This window comes from Lissotriton helveticus, chromosome 7, assembly GCF_964261635.1.
Source record: "Lissotriton helveticus chromosome 7, aLisHel1.1, whole genome shotgun sequence".
Lineage (NCBI taxonomy): Eukaryota > Metazoa > Chordata > Amphibia > Caudata > Salamandridae > Lissotriton > Lissotriton helveticus.
In genome coordinates, this window is record NC_136068.1 from 130,948,868 (window position 1) to 130,966,853 (window position 17,986).

The following is a 17,986-nucleotide window of genomic DNA, read 5'->3' on the forward strand; positions in this document are numbered from 1 at the left end:
AGCTTGAATCCAGTGGTGCAGTGAGCACGGGACCCTCGTTTGGGAATACCCTTCCCAGTTGGGGCGACATATGCAAAAGAAACAATTGATGGACTGCTCACTACACCACTGGATTCAAGCTAGCCTGGCTGATGAAGGGTGATGCCCAGAAACTGGTCCCAGGATGCTTGTTTCTGGTCCAGGGAGGACGTGGCTTGGCAGTTCGGGCTGGACTGTTCCCACAAGGAGCAGGGTCAAGACAGATTTGCATATGGCTGGGTCCAAACTGTGGTGGTGTGGTGAGCAAAAGAATGATGGATTAAACCCAGATCCTTGTGACTGGGGGTGAATATTTGCATTGTCCAGCATTCCGTCCATCAATTGTTACTTTTGCATAGGTTCATACCTTTACCATCTTTTCTACATTACAAAGAATTATTTTTAAAAGTGCAGTAGTATTTCCTTTCATTTCCCGGTACTCTGTAATACTGAGGTGAAGATAATTTAAGGTGACAAAAGCAAAAGAAGTGTATATGAAGACAAAGTATGTAAACAATACACTCAATGAGAAAATTACAAAACACTATTATGATACATTTGAAAATGTCTAAACATACTACATCTTTAAATTAAGACCATTTGCATTGTCAAGAGCAGGAGTTCCTGGACCTTCATCAGGCCAAATAATACTTTTGTAACTACAAAATTAAAAACATGCCATCTCAACTGAATAAAGTCCTGTTGAGAAAAGTCAGCAATGATCTATATACGCAGCCAAGGTACATAAAATTAGCTCTTCTGAACAAGTGAAACTGAAAGAGTTGCTCTCTTCACCTAATGATGCATGGTTCACACTGTGTCAGCATAGCCACAGAAGTAGTGTGGCCAAAACGGCATGTACAGACCTACATGTCCGATCCCGGGACAGGGCGTACAACCTACTCACCGGCAGTTTTGCGCTGTTGCCACATTGCTAATAGATGCCTGCTTGGAACCCTTTGCCAAACTTATCTTGAAAACCCAACACACAAAACACCAGATGTGAAACACATCATTTAAGCACATGAGCAAACTAGAAAGTCTTACTGTTTCTCTGTTTTTGGAGAGTTCATGTCTTTTTCTAGACTTGAGAGCATCCAACAGAGGCTTAAATGAAACACTGACATTGACTAATCCCCACCTGAATGACAGTGCAACTCAGAAGATGATTGGTCCCTAAGCACTCGGGCCAGAATGCAAAGCCGGTAAATACAAAAAACCAATGGATTTAACAGAAATGGAGCACTCCGCACTTTCTGAATGGGTTCCTAATAGGCCTAATAGGCTGACCACTTTATTCCAGGTCATTACGAATACTCTCTCCGGTTCCGCTCTTATCATCTAAAAATCATTGTTTTCAGGTGTTTAGAAAACAAGATAATACGCAGAATGCATTAGATTTTCACACATGTTCAGGTCTGGAAATACGGTTGTTAATGATCTGGAGAAAGGTGGTCACCCTAGCCCTTAAGAACTCACAACCTTATTCTACTTATGGCTCACCACAGTTTCTATCCCCTAGCCTAGATCAGACAAAACTCAGATGGACATATCAAACTGAAGCAGAAACAGGGTTACATTAAGGAAATCGAACCACTAGCTGTCTGTAATCAATAAGAACAAATCATCAACACTCAATCATCTATTGAGCACTTCCTTGACATCCATGACTTAACTTTAAAGAGAAAATGCCACATCATAGGCCCAACTGCAAACTGCTTTGGAGATTAAAGTCACCACTCTTGCTGATATAACACCTCTCAAACATAAAATCATCTTAAGAAATAGAGAGAAGAGCAGACTAAGGGGATATGCAATTAGAAACATGTGGGATGGTATGCACTGAATTACATGACACAGTATGCACTTATTCTCATTAGGCCGCCCACAGTTCACGGTAGATATTTATTCAGTCTGGTCATGATAGATGAGTTTTCCAGGAGATGAGGCGTTTCCTTTATTTAATCTTTGCCTCGAATTAATGCTACAAATAGAGGCGAAAATTATACTGGCAACAGGCCACTTCAATTTAAGAGTAGGCAGACGCAACAACAACCCAGCTTTAGAAATGATGGACCTAGTCGTAGGCTCTATGCACAACAATGAAAATTTGAGATACACCAGCAACTATGGTTGAAGAATAGTCTCATTCTACTACACAATGTGAAATATACCAAAGGACCATGCAAATCAGATTAGACAGTTCAAAATCATGGATAAGTAAGAATTTCAAATGCCCTTCATGAAAATTGAGAGGAACCTTGCAATAAACAGAATTTAGAAAGGGGGATTAGAAAGAGAAGACTTCATAATACCCTTTACCGTAGCATCTCAACTACATTAAAGAACAAGTTACTTACCTTCGGTAATGTTCTTTCAGGTAGAGTCTCTCTCTAGCGGCAGAGTCCTCACCTTGTGAATATTCCTCAGGTGTCGGACTAGATTTGAAAACCTTTCCATAGTACTTAAATGTGCTACAAGGTAGCAACATGTGGCTCCGCACTGACGCCATTCTGCTCTGGAAGCAACAGGCGGGGTTCTATATAGGTGCCACCCCCGGGTGCTGACATCAGTTGGTCTCAAGATTTTCCATACTCCCAGGCGTAGAGCCCCAAAAACAAACTGGTAGACCAGTGCACAAATTCATAGACTTGGAATCTTATTAATGAGAAAAGTATAATCACAGCACTGGAAGGATGGGAGGTTCGGTGAGGAATCTGTGGCTAGATAGTCTCTCTACCTGAATGGGCATTTCCAAAGGTAAGTAACTTAAGAGGGTGAGGCGGAGCATCGAAAACGCCGGAAGGGTGATCGTTTGACCGAAGTGGTCACAACTTTTGGCAGAAAGGAGGCTCTAGTTAAAAAAAAACTAGCTTATTGGGGAAGAAGGTGATGTATGGTGAATGAACACTGAGCCTGAAGCACAATCACACGCCATGCAGAGTTGATGGCAATCAGGAACACCATGTTAGAGAGGTGAGAAGCAGCAAAGTGCAGCTGTGGAGAGGCTCGAATGGAGTAAATATTAAATAAGTAAGGACAAGTTGGAGGTCCTATTGAGGCATCACGAATGAAGAAAAGGAAAACGTCTTGCAGCCCTTTCAAAAATCGCATCACAACTGGTGATTTAAACAAAGATGGATGATCAGGCAATCATATGAAGGGCAAGAGAACCTAATGATAACCCTTAACTGTGCCCAGAGCAAGGCCTTGCTGGGCGAGAGACTGAACAAATAATAAAACAGACAGTTTGACCTGGAGGGGGTCAACTTGGCAAGTGCCACACCAAATCATAAATTTGTTCCAACAACAGGAGCATACAGTTTCCGTCGAGGGATGCCTGCTTCCCAAGATGACATCAACCACCTCCGGAGGAAGGTGCTCGGCTGTCGCCGCTCAATCTCCATGCATGAAGGAGGAGGTTGCGAAGGCCCGAGTGCAGAACTCTGCCCTGTTGGTGCAAGAACAGGTCCTCTTGGAAGGGCATCCTGATCGGAGGACATCTGCTCAAGCCCAGGAGTTCAGGATCCTACAATATCAAACTTTCCATGCCCAATCCGAAGCCACCAGGATCACTCGGGCATGGTAGGTCCTGATCTTCGTGAGAACTTGGGGCAGAAGTGGTATCAGCGAAAAGTCATACAGGAGTCCCGCGTTCCACTTGAGACAAAACATGTCTGAGAGCGAGAGACGTCTTGGAAACTCCAACGTGCAGAAGTGCTGACATTGTGCGTTCTCAGTTGTGGCGAATAGATTGAGCTAAGGTTCTCCTCATTCGCGGAAGAGAAGTTGCTTTACCTCTGGGTGTAACTGCCACTTGTGATCCACTAGACACCGACAGCTGATTTTGTCTGCCCTAGCATTCAGGGAGACCGCCAGGTAGTTCATCACCAGGAAGATACCTTGGTGGCACAGCCATTTTATAATTTTTTTAAAACATTTATTTATTTCATTTATAAAGCCCACTATCACCTAGCAGGCATACTGGCGCTGAAAGTAGCTCAAGGGGGGAGAGAGGGGAAAACAGGGACCGGCCACTAAGTCTCAGGAAACAGCCAGGTTTTCACACTTTTTCTGAAGGGGAGGAGCTCACTGATTTGCCTGATTTCCCAGGGAAGACTGTTCCACAATTTAGCTGCTGCCACCCCAAATGATCTGCCCCCTGACCTAACCTTTCGAAACCTAGGAACCCTCACTAATCTCGCAGACGAAGAGCGCAATGCTCGTCGGGACGTGCCAGTCAAATTGTTTGCGCATGTGCACAGGCCCGATTCCGTGAAGGGCCTTAAAAACAAGGCAAAGAGATTTAATTGCACTCTGTCTCAGGGGGAGCCAGTGAAGTTCTGATAAGGCTGGAGAAGCGAAGAGCTTCTAGGCCACCCTAAGACTAGTTTGGCAGCTGTCGACTGGATTCTTTGCAATCTGTCCAACAGGAAGTTAGGGGATTCCAACAGGAGAGCATTACAGTAGTCAAGCCTACTGAGAATTGTGCATCTGGCTACCTGTGCCCGTACCGGAGGAGGTAGTAGAGGGAAAACTTTCCGGAGGGATCGGATGATCGCAAAACAAGAGGCAGTTGTTCTTGTGACCTGAGTTTCTAAGGTAAGCTTATCTACGAATATGATGCCTAAGTTGGGGACAGTAGTTGCCGGCTGGACTGCAGACGCCGTGCCTGAAGGTAAAAAATTACCAGAAGATCACCTCTGTCTTTCCTGCATTAAATTGTAGCCAATTAGCCTGTAGCCAGCAGGCCGTGTCCTGCAAACAGTTGTGAAAAGCCTCTACTGTATTCGAGTCCTCCCCCTCAAAGGAGAGAATCATCTGAGTGTCATCTGCGTGATTTGGAGTTGGGACTCGCCCGGAGACCTCAGACCTCTGATCTCCACTTCTCCCAGGTGGCCGCCCAGGCTCTGAAGTGACTTACAGGTCACCACTATGAGCTCTGGGTGGGGAAGGGAGAGGGGTTTCCCTCTGACCCAATCACGATCCAATGCCCACCACTGCAGATCTTTCGCAATCTCCTCTGAAATCTGAACATGGCCGGAGAGGTCCCCTTGAAGTTGGGCCAACTGGGACTTCAGAGCCTGCATATGCCAGCTGGCATGCTTGATCAGCAGGATGCAGGAGGCTATCAGTCCGAGCAGCCTCAGAGTTGACTCCACTGAAACCAGATCTGAGACTGTAAGCTTGGGATCATAGCCTGAATGTCCTAGAATCTCTTTACTGGGGGAAAGGAACCAAATAAACCCATGTACAGAATGGCTCTGAAGTAGGAGTGTGTTTGAGAAGGAGTCAGGTGTGACTTTGGCATGTTGATAGTGAACCCATATAGGACAGGATGTTCACCATAGTCTGGAGGTGATTGATTACTGCCCGGGGCGAACCAGACCTCAACTGCCAGTTATCAAGGTAGAGGAAGACTGGCACTCCTGACCTTCGAAGGTGTGCTGCCACTAGACCATCACTTTTATGAACACTCAAGAGTCACTGGTGAGGCCAAAGGGGAGCACAGCAAACTGAAAATGCTCCTCTCCGGTTTGAACCACAGGTAGCACCAATGGGCTGGCAGGATGGGAATATGGAAATCGGCATCCTGCAGATCCAACACCACCATCCAGTCTAGAGAGCACACAAGACATATGCCGGGGTGAGCATTTTGAACTTGTCCTTCAAGAGGGAGGCATTGGGACGGTGCAGATCTAGAATAGCCAGAAGACCCATGTCTCTCTTAGGCATCAGCAAGTAGCAAGAAAAACAAGCATTCCTTACTTCTGGCACTGGCAGCCTGTCTACAGTTCCTTTGACCAAAAGGTCTAGCATTTTCACCCACGAAATGGAGATGGTCCAAGTCAGTTGAAGGGTTGATGGTGGGAGGTGTAGTGGGAAAGAAGGGAAGGGCAAGGCATAACCTCTGCGGACGATCTGCAGGACACAGCTGTCCGATGTGATCGCTTGTCAACCTGGACAGAATCAGTGGATTCTGCTACTCATCGCATGGCAGAGCCCTGTAAGGACTCACTACAGAAGCATGGCAGGTGGGACTGGGGGGTGGGCATGGGAGTTTGGACTGACAGACATGTTGACCTTGGCTGTGGTGGGCCCCACGGCCTATCCCACAAAACTACTGGGTTCCCTGCTGATGTGTGACAGACTGGCGGTAAATAATAACTTGTCTGCAGCAGCCTCTGGATATCCTAGTGCACTGTAAATTGTTTTTCACTACATTTAATTTCAATTGCCTGAAAAGTAATCATGAGACGCTGTGAAATATTAAAGATAAATTGTGAAGTGATTTCAAGGTCCTCATAACCCACACCAACAATACCCAATGTATGGGTGGCAACCATCATTTCCACAACCTCTATTTCCACAGAATACATTCAGGCCACCTTTTTTAGGCAGGGGCAGGAGGGGAAGGGGCAGAAGAAAGGGACAAAACCAGGTTCACTGGGAGGAGGAGATATTAGTGGGGAACAATACAAGGAGCAGAACACGGGAGCCACAGACGGGGACAAGCAACAGCAGGGTTTAGTTACCAACTTGGCCTCCAGACCCCTCTCCACGATGGAAGAAAAGGTCCTAAATAAAGGACTAGGCTGTGTCCCAACAACCAGGCTGGACAAATTCAGTCTCCATTGTGAATTGTCTGGTTTCTTTCGGAAACAAACGTTTGAAGCTTTCTTTGGAAAACAAGGCGACAGAGCACAAAACCAGGATCAATGTGAGACAGGCTTACGTTTAAAGTTCACATTTATAACACCTCTCCACACTATCCCTGTGGAGGTACTAGCATTCGAGTAAGCCGTCTTCAATGATATTGAAAAATTGGCAGCAAAACAACCCTTCTTCAATATGAGTAAGGATGAGAATCTGGCTCTGGAAAATCTGAAGAACTGTGACGATATCATCATAAAACAGGCAGACAAAGGGGGAAGAGTGGTAGTGCAGGACAAGACAGCCTACCAAGCAGAATGCAGTAGACTACTAACCAATAAGAAAAACTATGTCTCTAACAACCAATCCAACATTGAAGCTGAAACAAGAAATACAATCCCTGGTGGATTCTGCAGAGACCAGGGAATATATCAAAACAGGAAGCTGACTTTCTAACAAATGGCGAAGGCAAAGTCCCTTATTTTTACACAATGCCCAAAATGCCCAAAAATAAAAATCCTCCACCTGGTAGACCAATCGTGTCTGGATGGGTCTCTCCTAGAACCGCTATCACACTTTTTTGACTTTTTTTCTAAAAACCCTGGTGCAGAACACCGAAACCTACTTCAAGACACTAAAAGTTTATTAAAGGATATCACGGTGGACGAGGCGACGATTTTGGTGAGCTTTGACATTGAAAGCCTCTATACAAGTAGTCCTCAGGATGACACCTTGGAAGTGCTTGGGAAAGCACTTAATGAGACAGATTGGACGTACAAAACACCTAAACATTTCATCCTTGAGTGCGCCACGCTAGCCCTGAAAAGAAATTACTTCGAATTTGAGGAGGACTTTAATGGGTAGCGCCTTCGCCCCTAATGTGGCAGGGCTTTACGTCTTCGATTTTGACAAGTAATATATATTAAGTGACACCAACCCCTTCTCTTCACACATTGTTTGTTTGTTTGGTTTGAAAATCTTTCTTTGGGTTGTTATACCATAAAAGGTAGCATTTCATGTCAATGATTAAAAATGAATTTAGAATAAGAATGGTTAAAAAGAATAAAATACATTAATGAAAAGAGAAAAATCGTTCATAATTTATCAATGACCACAGACATAAAAATGCATTTCATTGGAGTTTTAAAAATTGCAGACGAGCCCACCACAATGCAGCAAGAAATTGTGAGGTAGCAAATACTATATGCATCAGGCGGGCAACTAGAGCCAAATTTCAGGGGGGGCGAGGGGGGCTAATTCTTCCAACCACGGACAGAGCGGCTGTGAGAAGGGGTGACACACAACAAAAGCCTCGTTTACAAATAAATGGTCTTTTAAAGACCTGTTAAGTACTCGGGTGCGGCTGCAATTGGATGCTCGCCAGCCCGCGAAGCTGTCTTCCCCCGGGCTGACACACGACGGGGGGGCTGAAGCCCCGTGAGACCAATGGGTTTTGCGCGCCTGATATGCATGCTAGTATCATGTTTTAAAAGCCTATACACATCTGTACAATGAGTTGCACCAAGAATCTTACATAATTGCTGAAGCTCTCTTCTTCTGATCTTGGAATAGCCTTGGCAAACAAAAAAAACATGCAGTTCTGTTTCCTCGGCTAGACCACAGGCGGGGCAGGCCAAGGGAACATCCTTAGACCATTTATTAACAAATGAATGCAGGGGGAGACTGCCATGTCGAAACTGCAATTAGAGTTTCCTAGCTATGGTTGGACGTATAAAATCCAAGCACGGCTCTAGTTGGTAGATGGCTTTTATATCCATGAACTGGCAGGTCACCGAGCCCATATTGGGGGCGTCTGTGATGTTATCAAGATTCGCCCTCCAGTTCCTGGCGCATAAATATGTACGCGTAACCCTGGTATGGGCAGTTAGAGGACTCACCCATAGCTCGGAACAGCCCATCTCATTTAGGCTTTTCTTGATGTGCATAAGCCAGGGTAGCTTCCCTGCCCCCGGTAGGCTGAGTACCTCTTGCATTTTGGCTCTATACTCCGCCAGCTCATTTGTTGCCCACAGACGTCGCCAATACAGGAGCGGACGCCTTGCAATTTCTTGTGCAATAGGTCTCACCCCCAGATCCATGTGCAGGGGCAACAGAGGGGAGCTTCGCGGAAGCCCTGTCAACTGCCTCAAAAAGTTATTTTCCGTGTGGGTAATTGGCCTAAGATTCGAATGCCCCCATAGTTCAGCCCCATAGAGAGCTGAGCTTCTGGCCTGTGTCTTATAGATCTCTATAACCGGGCTCAGGGGGTTTATGATAAAACTTTCTAAAATGTTTAGCCAGACCCCCGGCTATATGAATTAATTTCAGATTAGATCTGACCACCTGACCACCTGCGGTTTCCAAGTCATGTTTTCATTTTAGAGTGAGACCCAGGTAGTCGAATTCTGATACCCTTTCTAACGGTACACCATTCATACAAAGATTGGAGCGGACGTTCTTACTGGGGTTAAAAACCATAAATTTTGTTTGTATATTAATTTCTAAACTCCTATCCATACAAAATTTACAGAAGGCATCCAAAATTTTTTGCAAACCCATGGCGGATTTTGAGAGGAGCATGGTGTCGTCTGCAAACATCATAGCTGGTACTCTCTTGCTTGCTAGCTTAGGGGCGTCAATATTTGTTATGGTACTAGGAAGCGGCCTTCATATCGACCTGGGAGGGGTTAGGTGGAAGGAATGCAACGGCCCCAACATTCAATTTACCTCTCTTTAACAGATTTGAGAGTTTGGAGGAGGTGGTTTTGCTTGTGGTCCAGGGGTCGATATCTTTTATCTTCGGGCATACTCCTCCATTTGTTTATGATTAAATCTTTTAATTCCAGATATTTAGTTAATGAACAGTAAGTACAACATCAAAACCTTATCAATAATGTCACAGAACCTCAAAAGCTGACACAGTTATGATTTAATTCCTACTTACAATGTCAAGGGGGAATCGTAGTATTAAGAAAATGCAGACGCTACCACAGGAGCTACTTGAGGAAAGGAAGAAGCCCCCTTGAGTGCAGTCTCTGTAACCCCACTTCAGCCTCATCCCATGTCTATTTGCAACGGGAAACATCCTTTACAACGCAACTTTTACCACGCAGTGCTATTACAACGCAGGTTTTACAACGAAAACCATTACAACGCATTGCGCTGGGGGCGCTCTAGGATAGGGAATAGATTTAATTTACTATCCAACACCTTCCCTAGTGTCCACGGGGACTGGAGTTGGAATAGTAAATTAAACTATTCACTATCCTGCACCCTAAAGCGCTATGCGTTGTAATGGTATGCGTTGTAAAAACCGCGTTGTAACAGCATGCGTGGTAAAAGCATGCGTTGTAACGTCATACATCCATTTGCAACACATCCAAGATCGTCCTTGCTGAGGCCACTTGAACAAACACATATTCCTTCCCACCGCGCTCTACCCTCAGTTTAATCAGAAAACTCACTGATGCGGATACACCTTTTTTCACCATTTCCTCCCTGATGGTCATCAATTCTCTTTTCCTTGACAGGGCTCCAGCATTCAAGTCGAGTTAGAGCAACAGGATATTTTCACCTGCATGCACTGTATCCTACTCTATTGCTTCTCTCAAAACCGGTTTTTACCTGTGGTCCTGTGATTGCACCATCACTGTGCAGTTTCTTGCCTCCTCAACAGAAGTCTGTAAATGTTCTAACAAGCCCATTATTTTTGTTGATGCTCCCAGTCAGCCCCCTTTTCTCCTACTTCGTGGGGGCTGGGTCTTCATGGGTTGCCACCACAAGTGCTGCTTTATAGGGCGTGTTCCCTCTGACAGAGACCATTTCTATCAGATGCCATGCCACACATGAAGAACAGCTCACCTGCCAGTGTGTTCATGTTACCAAGCTTTCTTCCAATTACGGGGCCCTCTCAACAGACCTGGACCAAGCAGCAGATGCAGAACCAGGAGGGAGGTCTGAGAGGTGGTGGCCATCTTGGATCTTGCTCTGCCTCGTCCCTCTGGAATACGTTTGAGTTTGACCATGGCGGTTTTGTTGCAGATCATTTGATAAAACTAACTTAAACCAGCCCAATGACTTATGGTGTCCGGAGCCACCGAGAGCGTCAATAGCATAAGAAAAGTTACATGTCCTGTAATGGATCCCAAACCCTCCGCACTAATATCAAGTACAACTGTTCTGTACCATGGAGATGGCTAAAGCCTGGCTTCTTATATTTTTAAAGAGACAAGGGAACCCAAGAAGTCAAAAGGGACCTGGGGTACAAGCAATTTTCAAAGAGACAGTGGTTCTTTTCAAAGAAGAAAATAAAGCAATAATACACAGAAATACGATAGCTATGTTTTTGAATTCCAAATGGAATATTATAAATGTATTAAGTCAATTTAAAAAAAAAGAAAACCACAGAAGTGGGACAATATACAACAAGAAAGGCAGTCAATAGAACTTCCGAACTCAGGCATTTCGCGACAAGTGGCTAAAGTACAGACAATGGATAAGCTACAAATGCAAAGTAGCTTTGCTCTATTATAAAATAACTACAATAATAAGCGAATAGGTAAAGTCAAGGTATTGAAGTTGACGATGTTCTGATCCCTAACAGAGTAGGGGGAGTGGGGTTATCATCAGGACACAACGAGTTATGCCTGAGAAAATGCCTGCATGTTGCAGAAGACAATTTAAGCCAAGGTCTGTCACACCGTGGCTCAAATTGTCTTCTGCGACATGCAGGCATTTTCACAGACATAACTCACTGTTGTTGGAAAACGAGGCAGCATCTGTGAGGCCTGCACAAATAACATGACTACATTTGTCCTTCACTGGGAACCAAACACCCAATTGTAGCGCCTGACTCTGAGGGTAGCGTTGCAGAGCAGTCTGAGGCTTACTTAAGGGAGGTGGTGTGGGTTAGTAATCGCCATTTGCAGGGGTGCAAAAATAACACTCAATAATTGATTGTCCAGTCTGTATTTTGCTTTGTAAAAATAAGAATACATTTATTAAACACACACACTACTCAATACTATGCACCAATTTACAAATACACGTAAGCTGTTGGAATTCCCTTGGGACATTGCATAACATCTCCACCCCTCCCGCATGGGGGTGGGGTCTAGTACCATCACTCCCATGTATGCACATCCTCTTGCCCCCCAATGCAATTAGTTGACCATAACCTGGAGCGAGGGCCCTGCGCACTGGCACCATCCCAGTGGCGTTTCCCCCCCCCAATACCTCAACAAGCATTAAACAGGGGTACACCTGCCTTGGTGACACATGACCCTGACTGAGCATCTCCTACTGACCATAAAGTATGCACCTCTACATCTTAAGGGCTAACAGCCTGGGTTCTTCACCTAAGTGCAGCAGCAAGAATACATGTTTACGCACACTTAAGAATGACAGTACTCTTAACATTTGGATATAATTAAAAATGCATTGCAATTACAGCCCCTAACGGCATCACAGATGATCACAGGATTAAGTAAATGCAGTCAGACACCTTAGCAGGAGTGTCTAGCCACTTAAAACCACTTTGCTTATGACATCACCTTACAAATTGTGAAATTCAGCCCCTCCAAAAGAAATAACCATTAGTAAATGCATTTCAATGTAATTGCACCATTTCACCTCCAGGGGATGCCCTTCTCAAGACATCTCCAACTCAGCCCTTCAATCTTTGATGCACTTCTCAATGCACCCCCAGCTGTAGAACAAAAGTTCCAGCCTAGAAGCTGATGCAATCTTCGCCAAGTGTTGAGGGGTTATTCTTTTTAAATCCTCAAGAAACTTGAGGCACTCCCCCTCACTCTGCCACCTCGGGGCCCGGAGATGGGGTCCCGGGCCCCTTCTCCTCTGGATGGGGTTGCGCGATGGTGCGACCCATCGCCATTTGTGTTGGGGCCAGGGTGGGCTCCTGGAACCCCGTGGGGGCAATGTCACAGGGAGCGCGACGGTGCTACCCGGCTTTCCTCCTCGCAGGGGGAAGGGGGGGGGGGGGTGCGACGGCGCTTCCCAGCCTCCAACTTCGGTGGGGGCCAGGGTGGGCTCCTGGTCCCCATGCAGGGCACCTTCACGGCTTTACTTCTCCTTGGGGGCAGCCCCCAGGACCTGACCCACCCAGGGGGCATCTCAGACCGGCGGCGGAGCCCCACGCGCTTCGTTGTTGCCCTTCTTAGGGGTCAAAGGTCCCCTACCTTCCGGGGGCCATATCTCAGCCCCTGAGGGTCTGATCTGCCCCATTTTTGCGTCTTCTTGCTCCTGGTGGCGTCCCCCAGCCACTGGGAGCACTCTCCTTCGCCCTCCCGGTCTCCAAGAGGGTGCATTCTGCAGGGAGCGGTCTTCACTGGCTCCTTGTGCCTCTCTTCTCCCCGCACAGAGGCCCCTGCTTCTGCGCACCGGTCCTGGGCTCTTCCTCTGGCGCTGTTAGGGGCCTGGGGGGGCAGTCAGGGGTGTCCTCCTTCCAACTGCCCATTGTCAGGCTCCAGCACCTTCTGCCTCAGCAGACCACACCCCAGAGAGAGCTTCTCTCCCTGTGCAAGTACTTTTTAAAAGTTGAGTAGAGGGCTGGCAGGAAGTCTCTGTGTGTCCTATCAAACAGCGACACATCACTTCCCTGCCCCTGCTCCCTCCTTCTTGTCCAGTCTCTGGGTTGTTCAAAATGGAGTCGTCCAGTGTCTCTGGCCACATGGCTCCCCATCCCCCAGTGCTGCCTTCACCTTGGTTCAACTTGGTCCCTGGCACCCAGCGACAGCGGTTGATGGATTGGCTTCTAGCTCCACCTATCTCCCTTCCTTGGAGGAAAGATCTTCACTAAGGGAAGAAAGGGCATTAATCTAACCTGCCAGGGCCAGACCCCAGAGAAATATTACATTTCTGGATGACCCAAAAGCAGTACAAATATGACTTTTGGACTCTGCAGAATACTTCTTTTCACCTCCACTACAAGGGACTTTAGTGCGTGTCTGGATTCTGTAGGCCTTGTGGAAGTAATTCTAGCCATGGACCCCACATCCCAATAGGGGAATAATGAAAACACAGTAAAACACACTGACTTTCCATGGCACGTTTCTTTCCAGTGTATAAAGCCTATTCCATGTCACCACCCAATTCTGCATAAGTCCTGCCACACCATTCAATTTGTACCTGCTCCTGGACTGCGCACGCTAGGAATCTCCCCTGCGTTGCCCCTACACGTGTGCACACGCATGTACACGTGTCTGCATGTAACCAGCCCAATTCCCCATACTCCAGCTGCTGCGCAGCGGCATAGTCAAGCCAGGGGGACACCATTAAAATCTCCATGCAGTCTCCTTCATTATTAAGCTCAACAATTAGGTGCTCAAAAAGCGAAAAATCCGGACGGCCCCTAGGGTCAGAACCACCTTCCAACAACTGTGTTCTGATGATGATCCCCTACTCTGTTAGGATTGAAACGTTATCGACTTAAGTACCTTGACTTTACCCATTTACTTGTTATTTTAAATATGAGCAAAGGTACTTTTTATTTGTGGCTTCTCCATTGCCTGTACTTTAGCCACATGTTGTGCAATGCCTGAGTTCTGAAGTTCTATTGACTTCCCTGCTTGTTGTATATTGTCTCACTTCTATGGTTTTCTTTAAAAAACCTATGACTTAATACATTACTAATATTCCATTTGTACTTCAAAAACATAGATGATATTGTATTTCTGTGTATTATTGCTTTAAATGCCCTTTTTGAAAGGGACAATTGTTGCTTTAAAAATGTAAAGCCTGGCTTGAGTATCTGAGAATAAAGAGTTACACAACAGATACTCTTGTAATTGAGTAGTAACAGACAACTGAATTATCTTTGTTAAAATGGAATCCTGGAAATTGTTCTATAATAAGACATTTTTGCTATAAACCTGACCTTTTGAGAGAGGTTTTAACATAGCATATTTTAAAGCATCAGACTAAAATCCCTTCTACAAGAAGGCATTTAATATTACGATATATCAGCCAACAGGCTGATAACTCTAACAAAAGAAGCAAACAAAGTTAGTTATAGAATGAGAGACATCATGCAACCATTATGCGTGTACCAACAGTAGGTGTTACAAATTCAATATTCCGGAAACCTTGACATTTGAAGATCAGAAGAAATTATAACTTAGCTGAGAATATCATAAATATATAATTCTCTATGTTTGCTGTTAGATCAAAGATAAGAGAGAAGAGTTTTAGAAAAACAGACCCCAGTTAATTAGAGAAGTCTTGAGAAATATGTTCCAAGGACTTAGCATCAGGTGTTATATATAACCCCCAGTAGAGCTTACATAATTACTGAGACAAACTGGGTGCTAAGCTGATGCCATCTTTGTAAAAAAATACTAAGATGGGAAAACCACAGTTTATATACTTAATTATGAGCTCTGCATTTATTGTTATCTTTCCATGATTTAAGTTTCTGCTGTTTGCATTCAAGTTGATTACATTTATTGTTTTGATTGCTATGCTCTTTGGAGAATGAAGGATTACCATGAGTTTTGGGCATATCTATTCTCTTCTGTTTATGATAGTGTAGAGTTCCAACATGGTTTAGCAATTAGTTTGAAATAAGTCTAATAAAACAGATGGGCTTCTAAAGATTAGAGACTGGAAACAAGAACTAGATTGGTACTAGCAAGCGGAGAAAGTTGTTTATCAGAGCAGAGGATGCCCAAAGAATTGGGCCAAGATTTGGGGAGCTTGGGAGAAATACAGAAATTAAGTGTGCAGAGTTAGAGGGGGGAGAGTTGACATAGGAGATGCCTACACACAGAGGGCTTGGGAATCACTGAGGTCACTTGGTTGCTGATTGGAATTGAACTGTTCACTTTTTCTACTACCACCAGACTAAGATATATGTACGCATTTCTTATGATGGTGTATAATACACCGCTTTAATAAAAAGAACTTAAAAAAAAAAACAGAGTGGCTATTTTATCTAATAATAATGGGTAGCTACTACAAACGGGTATCAACGATTTCTTAGCTAGAAAATTCTTTTAATTTTCTCATTAACGTATAAGTGGCACTAGAACGCTTGATAGAACTATGAATATCCAGAAGAAGAAACATGTGGGATTTATTTACAGCTTGATATGTCTAATACAATGGAACAGTTTCAGGATTTATAGAGGAAATTAAAATCCAAAACAAAGTCCAACAAAAGACCCATTGTATTCTGGGTAGAACCTAAAGAACCTACTTAAATCTAATATGGCTAAGGAAATATAAGCAAGGCCATATGTTGTATCTAGTCAGACACTGAAACCACCAAAGAGCAGAATTTTAAAAACAAATTCTTGAAAATCAGCAACAAATGTGTTTTTATATTGCGACTCCAGCAAACTAGTCACTGCATAGAACTAACCAGTCTTAGTGAGGGCTCGGTAGAACACTGCAAGAGACTTCAGCCAGTTGAAAATCAAGTTGCGGTGTTGAGTGTTAACCTCAGAAGACAAGAGCACAGGAAACCAGTACTAAAAACCCTCCTTTGACTTCTAGCAGAGGGCAGGTCAAATCCCAAATATTGTGCATCAGGCAGAAGGCCCCCTAAAACAGAGGTCCATGCTGTCTACAAAGCTCAACAATGTGCATGCCAGAGATTACAAATCAGCAAGCACTAACATGATCAAACTACAACAGTTCAAACAGCTAAAGCATTTCAAGCCCACAAGTACAAAGGCGAACACTTTGCAATGCTTTGAATCCAACACTAAATCATCTCAAACCCTCAATCCAGGAAACGACTACCTAATATATTATTTTAGAGATGCCTTTGACTATCCAGAACCGATTTGAGTCTGATTAATGACAGACACACCACACACTGACTTACAAAAGACAACACCCAGGCTGGATATTATTTGAATCCTCTCTTCCCCACATGCACACTGGCAAACCAGATCACAAGTTGAATAAATAAAATAATGCTTTTTGAAGGATTGACTTATCAGAATCCACTAAGTGAACAGAAACTTTGCTATAATGGGCATCATTTAACACTTAGTGATTGAACACCAATTTCAGTAGTCACCTTAGATTTGGCCCAGATTCGAACTGCCAAAACAGGTCAGTGTGTATTCACACACCTTTACCACTACTTTCCGCATTTTCACATTCCCACTTTCCTGTAATGGAGCAATATCTACAGTGCTTAATTTGAGCCAGTTGTTTCCGGTGCTCGGCGCCACATGCTGGCGCTGTTTGTGTAATTTATTGATGAGCACAACAACAGCTGTTTTTTAATTCAATATACATTAAAATGGCTAATATCTGCCACCCAAGCCATTCGTACAGCTTTGGGGGACTGGAACAGACAGAACTCTCACACTCGTTAGAGTATGGCATTTAGTAGTTGGTACTGTTATTGGTAGTGCAGGCAGGGGCAAAGGTGGTACAAGCTGCAGTGACCTTCGGACAGCCCTGGCACATTTAAAAAAACAACAAATTAAGCACTGGATATTTACGAACAAGAGTCACGAACGAGGTCCCACGGGGGCTAGTATTGAAGAGATTTTACTAATATCAGAGAAAGTATAAAATCTGTAACAAGGACTCTGAAAGTGTCATGCCTCTAATTACACAAAGTCTTGTGCTAAATAAATGAGAAATAAGCTGCTACTATCAGAAGAACACACGTGCACCCTTACAGAAGAGGAAAAACTGCAAATAGGCACATACTTTAGCCCCACCCCCGCCAACAACAGAATGAAAAGCACAAGGCTCTTCTTTCACCCAGCCCAAAACAAGGACAGGGTCATTAGCTGCCTGGGCCTTAAGCTATGGCATAGGTTTGATATAAACTCCAACCAAAATAAATGCACAAAGATGCCTACACTCGTACTCCCCAATAAAACTCCTTCGTCTCAGCCACACGTCAGATACAAGACTGTCCCCTTCCCAAATCAATCTCTGACCTCTGAGCTTACCTTCGGGATCCAGTGGAAGGCCTTCGACTTCCGGGAAGCGACATTACACCGTGACGATGCTGGTTTCCGGCACCAGCAGGTTGAAGGTCTAGATCGGGAAGAAACAAAGGGATGGGATGGGAAAAAACACATATATATTACTTGATTCACTAATCTGTTCTCGGTCACAGACCCTACTGCGTAAACACCCTTCTCTTACCACCCGACTGAAAATCTTCACTTCACTCATTCAGCAACAGGCTCATTATTAATGCCTTAGACTAGGTTTAAATCACAACCTCCTTCAAACTCTGCAAACTTACTTTTGTCTACATAAGAGTTTGTCATACACAACATTCACAAAGGTGAAAAGTTATAGTGGAACTCTCTCCATT

At 44.6% G+C, this 17,986-nt stretch overlaps 1 protein-coding gene across 2 annotated transcripts in view; it reads right to left on the reverse strand.

The window, feature by feature from the left end:
* Positions 1-17,703, reverse strand: part of SNPH (syntaphilin) — a 64,392-nt gene extending 46,689 nt beyond the window's left edge. Inside the window, exon 1 of one of the 2 annotated variants that reach the window (XM_078650438.1) lies at positions 17,613-17,703. In XM_078650438.1, the coding sequence (XP_078506564.1) occupies positions 17,613-17,656 (44 nt within the window). In that variant the 5' untranslated portion in view covers positions 17,657-17,703. The remainder of the gene's footprint in view (positions 1-17,612) is intronic. The other variant, XM_078650439.1, reaches the window with a different exon arrangement.
* Between the last annotated feature and the right edge of the window lie 283 nt (positions 17,704-17,986).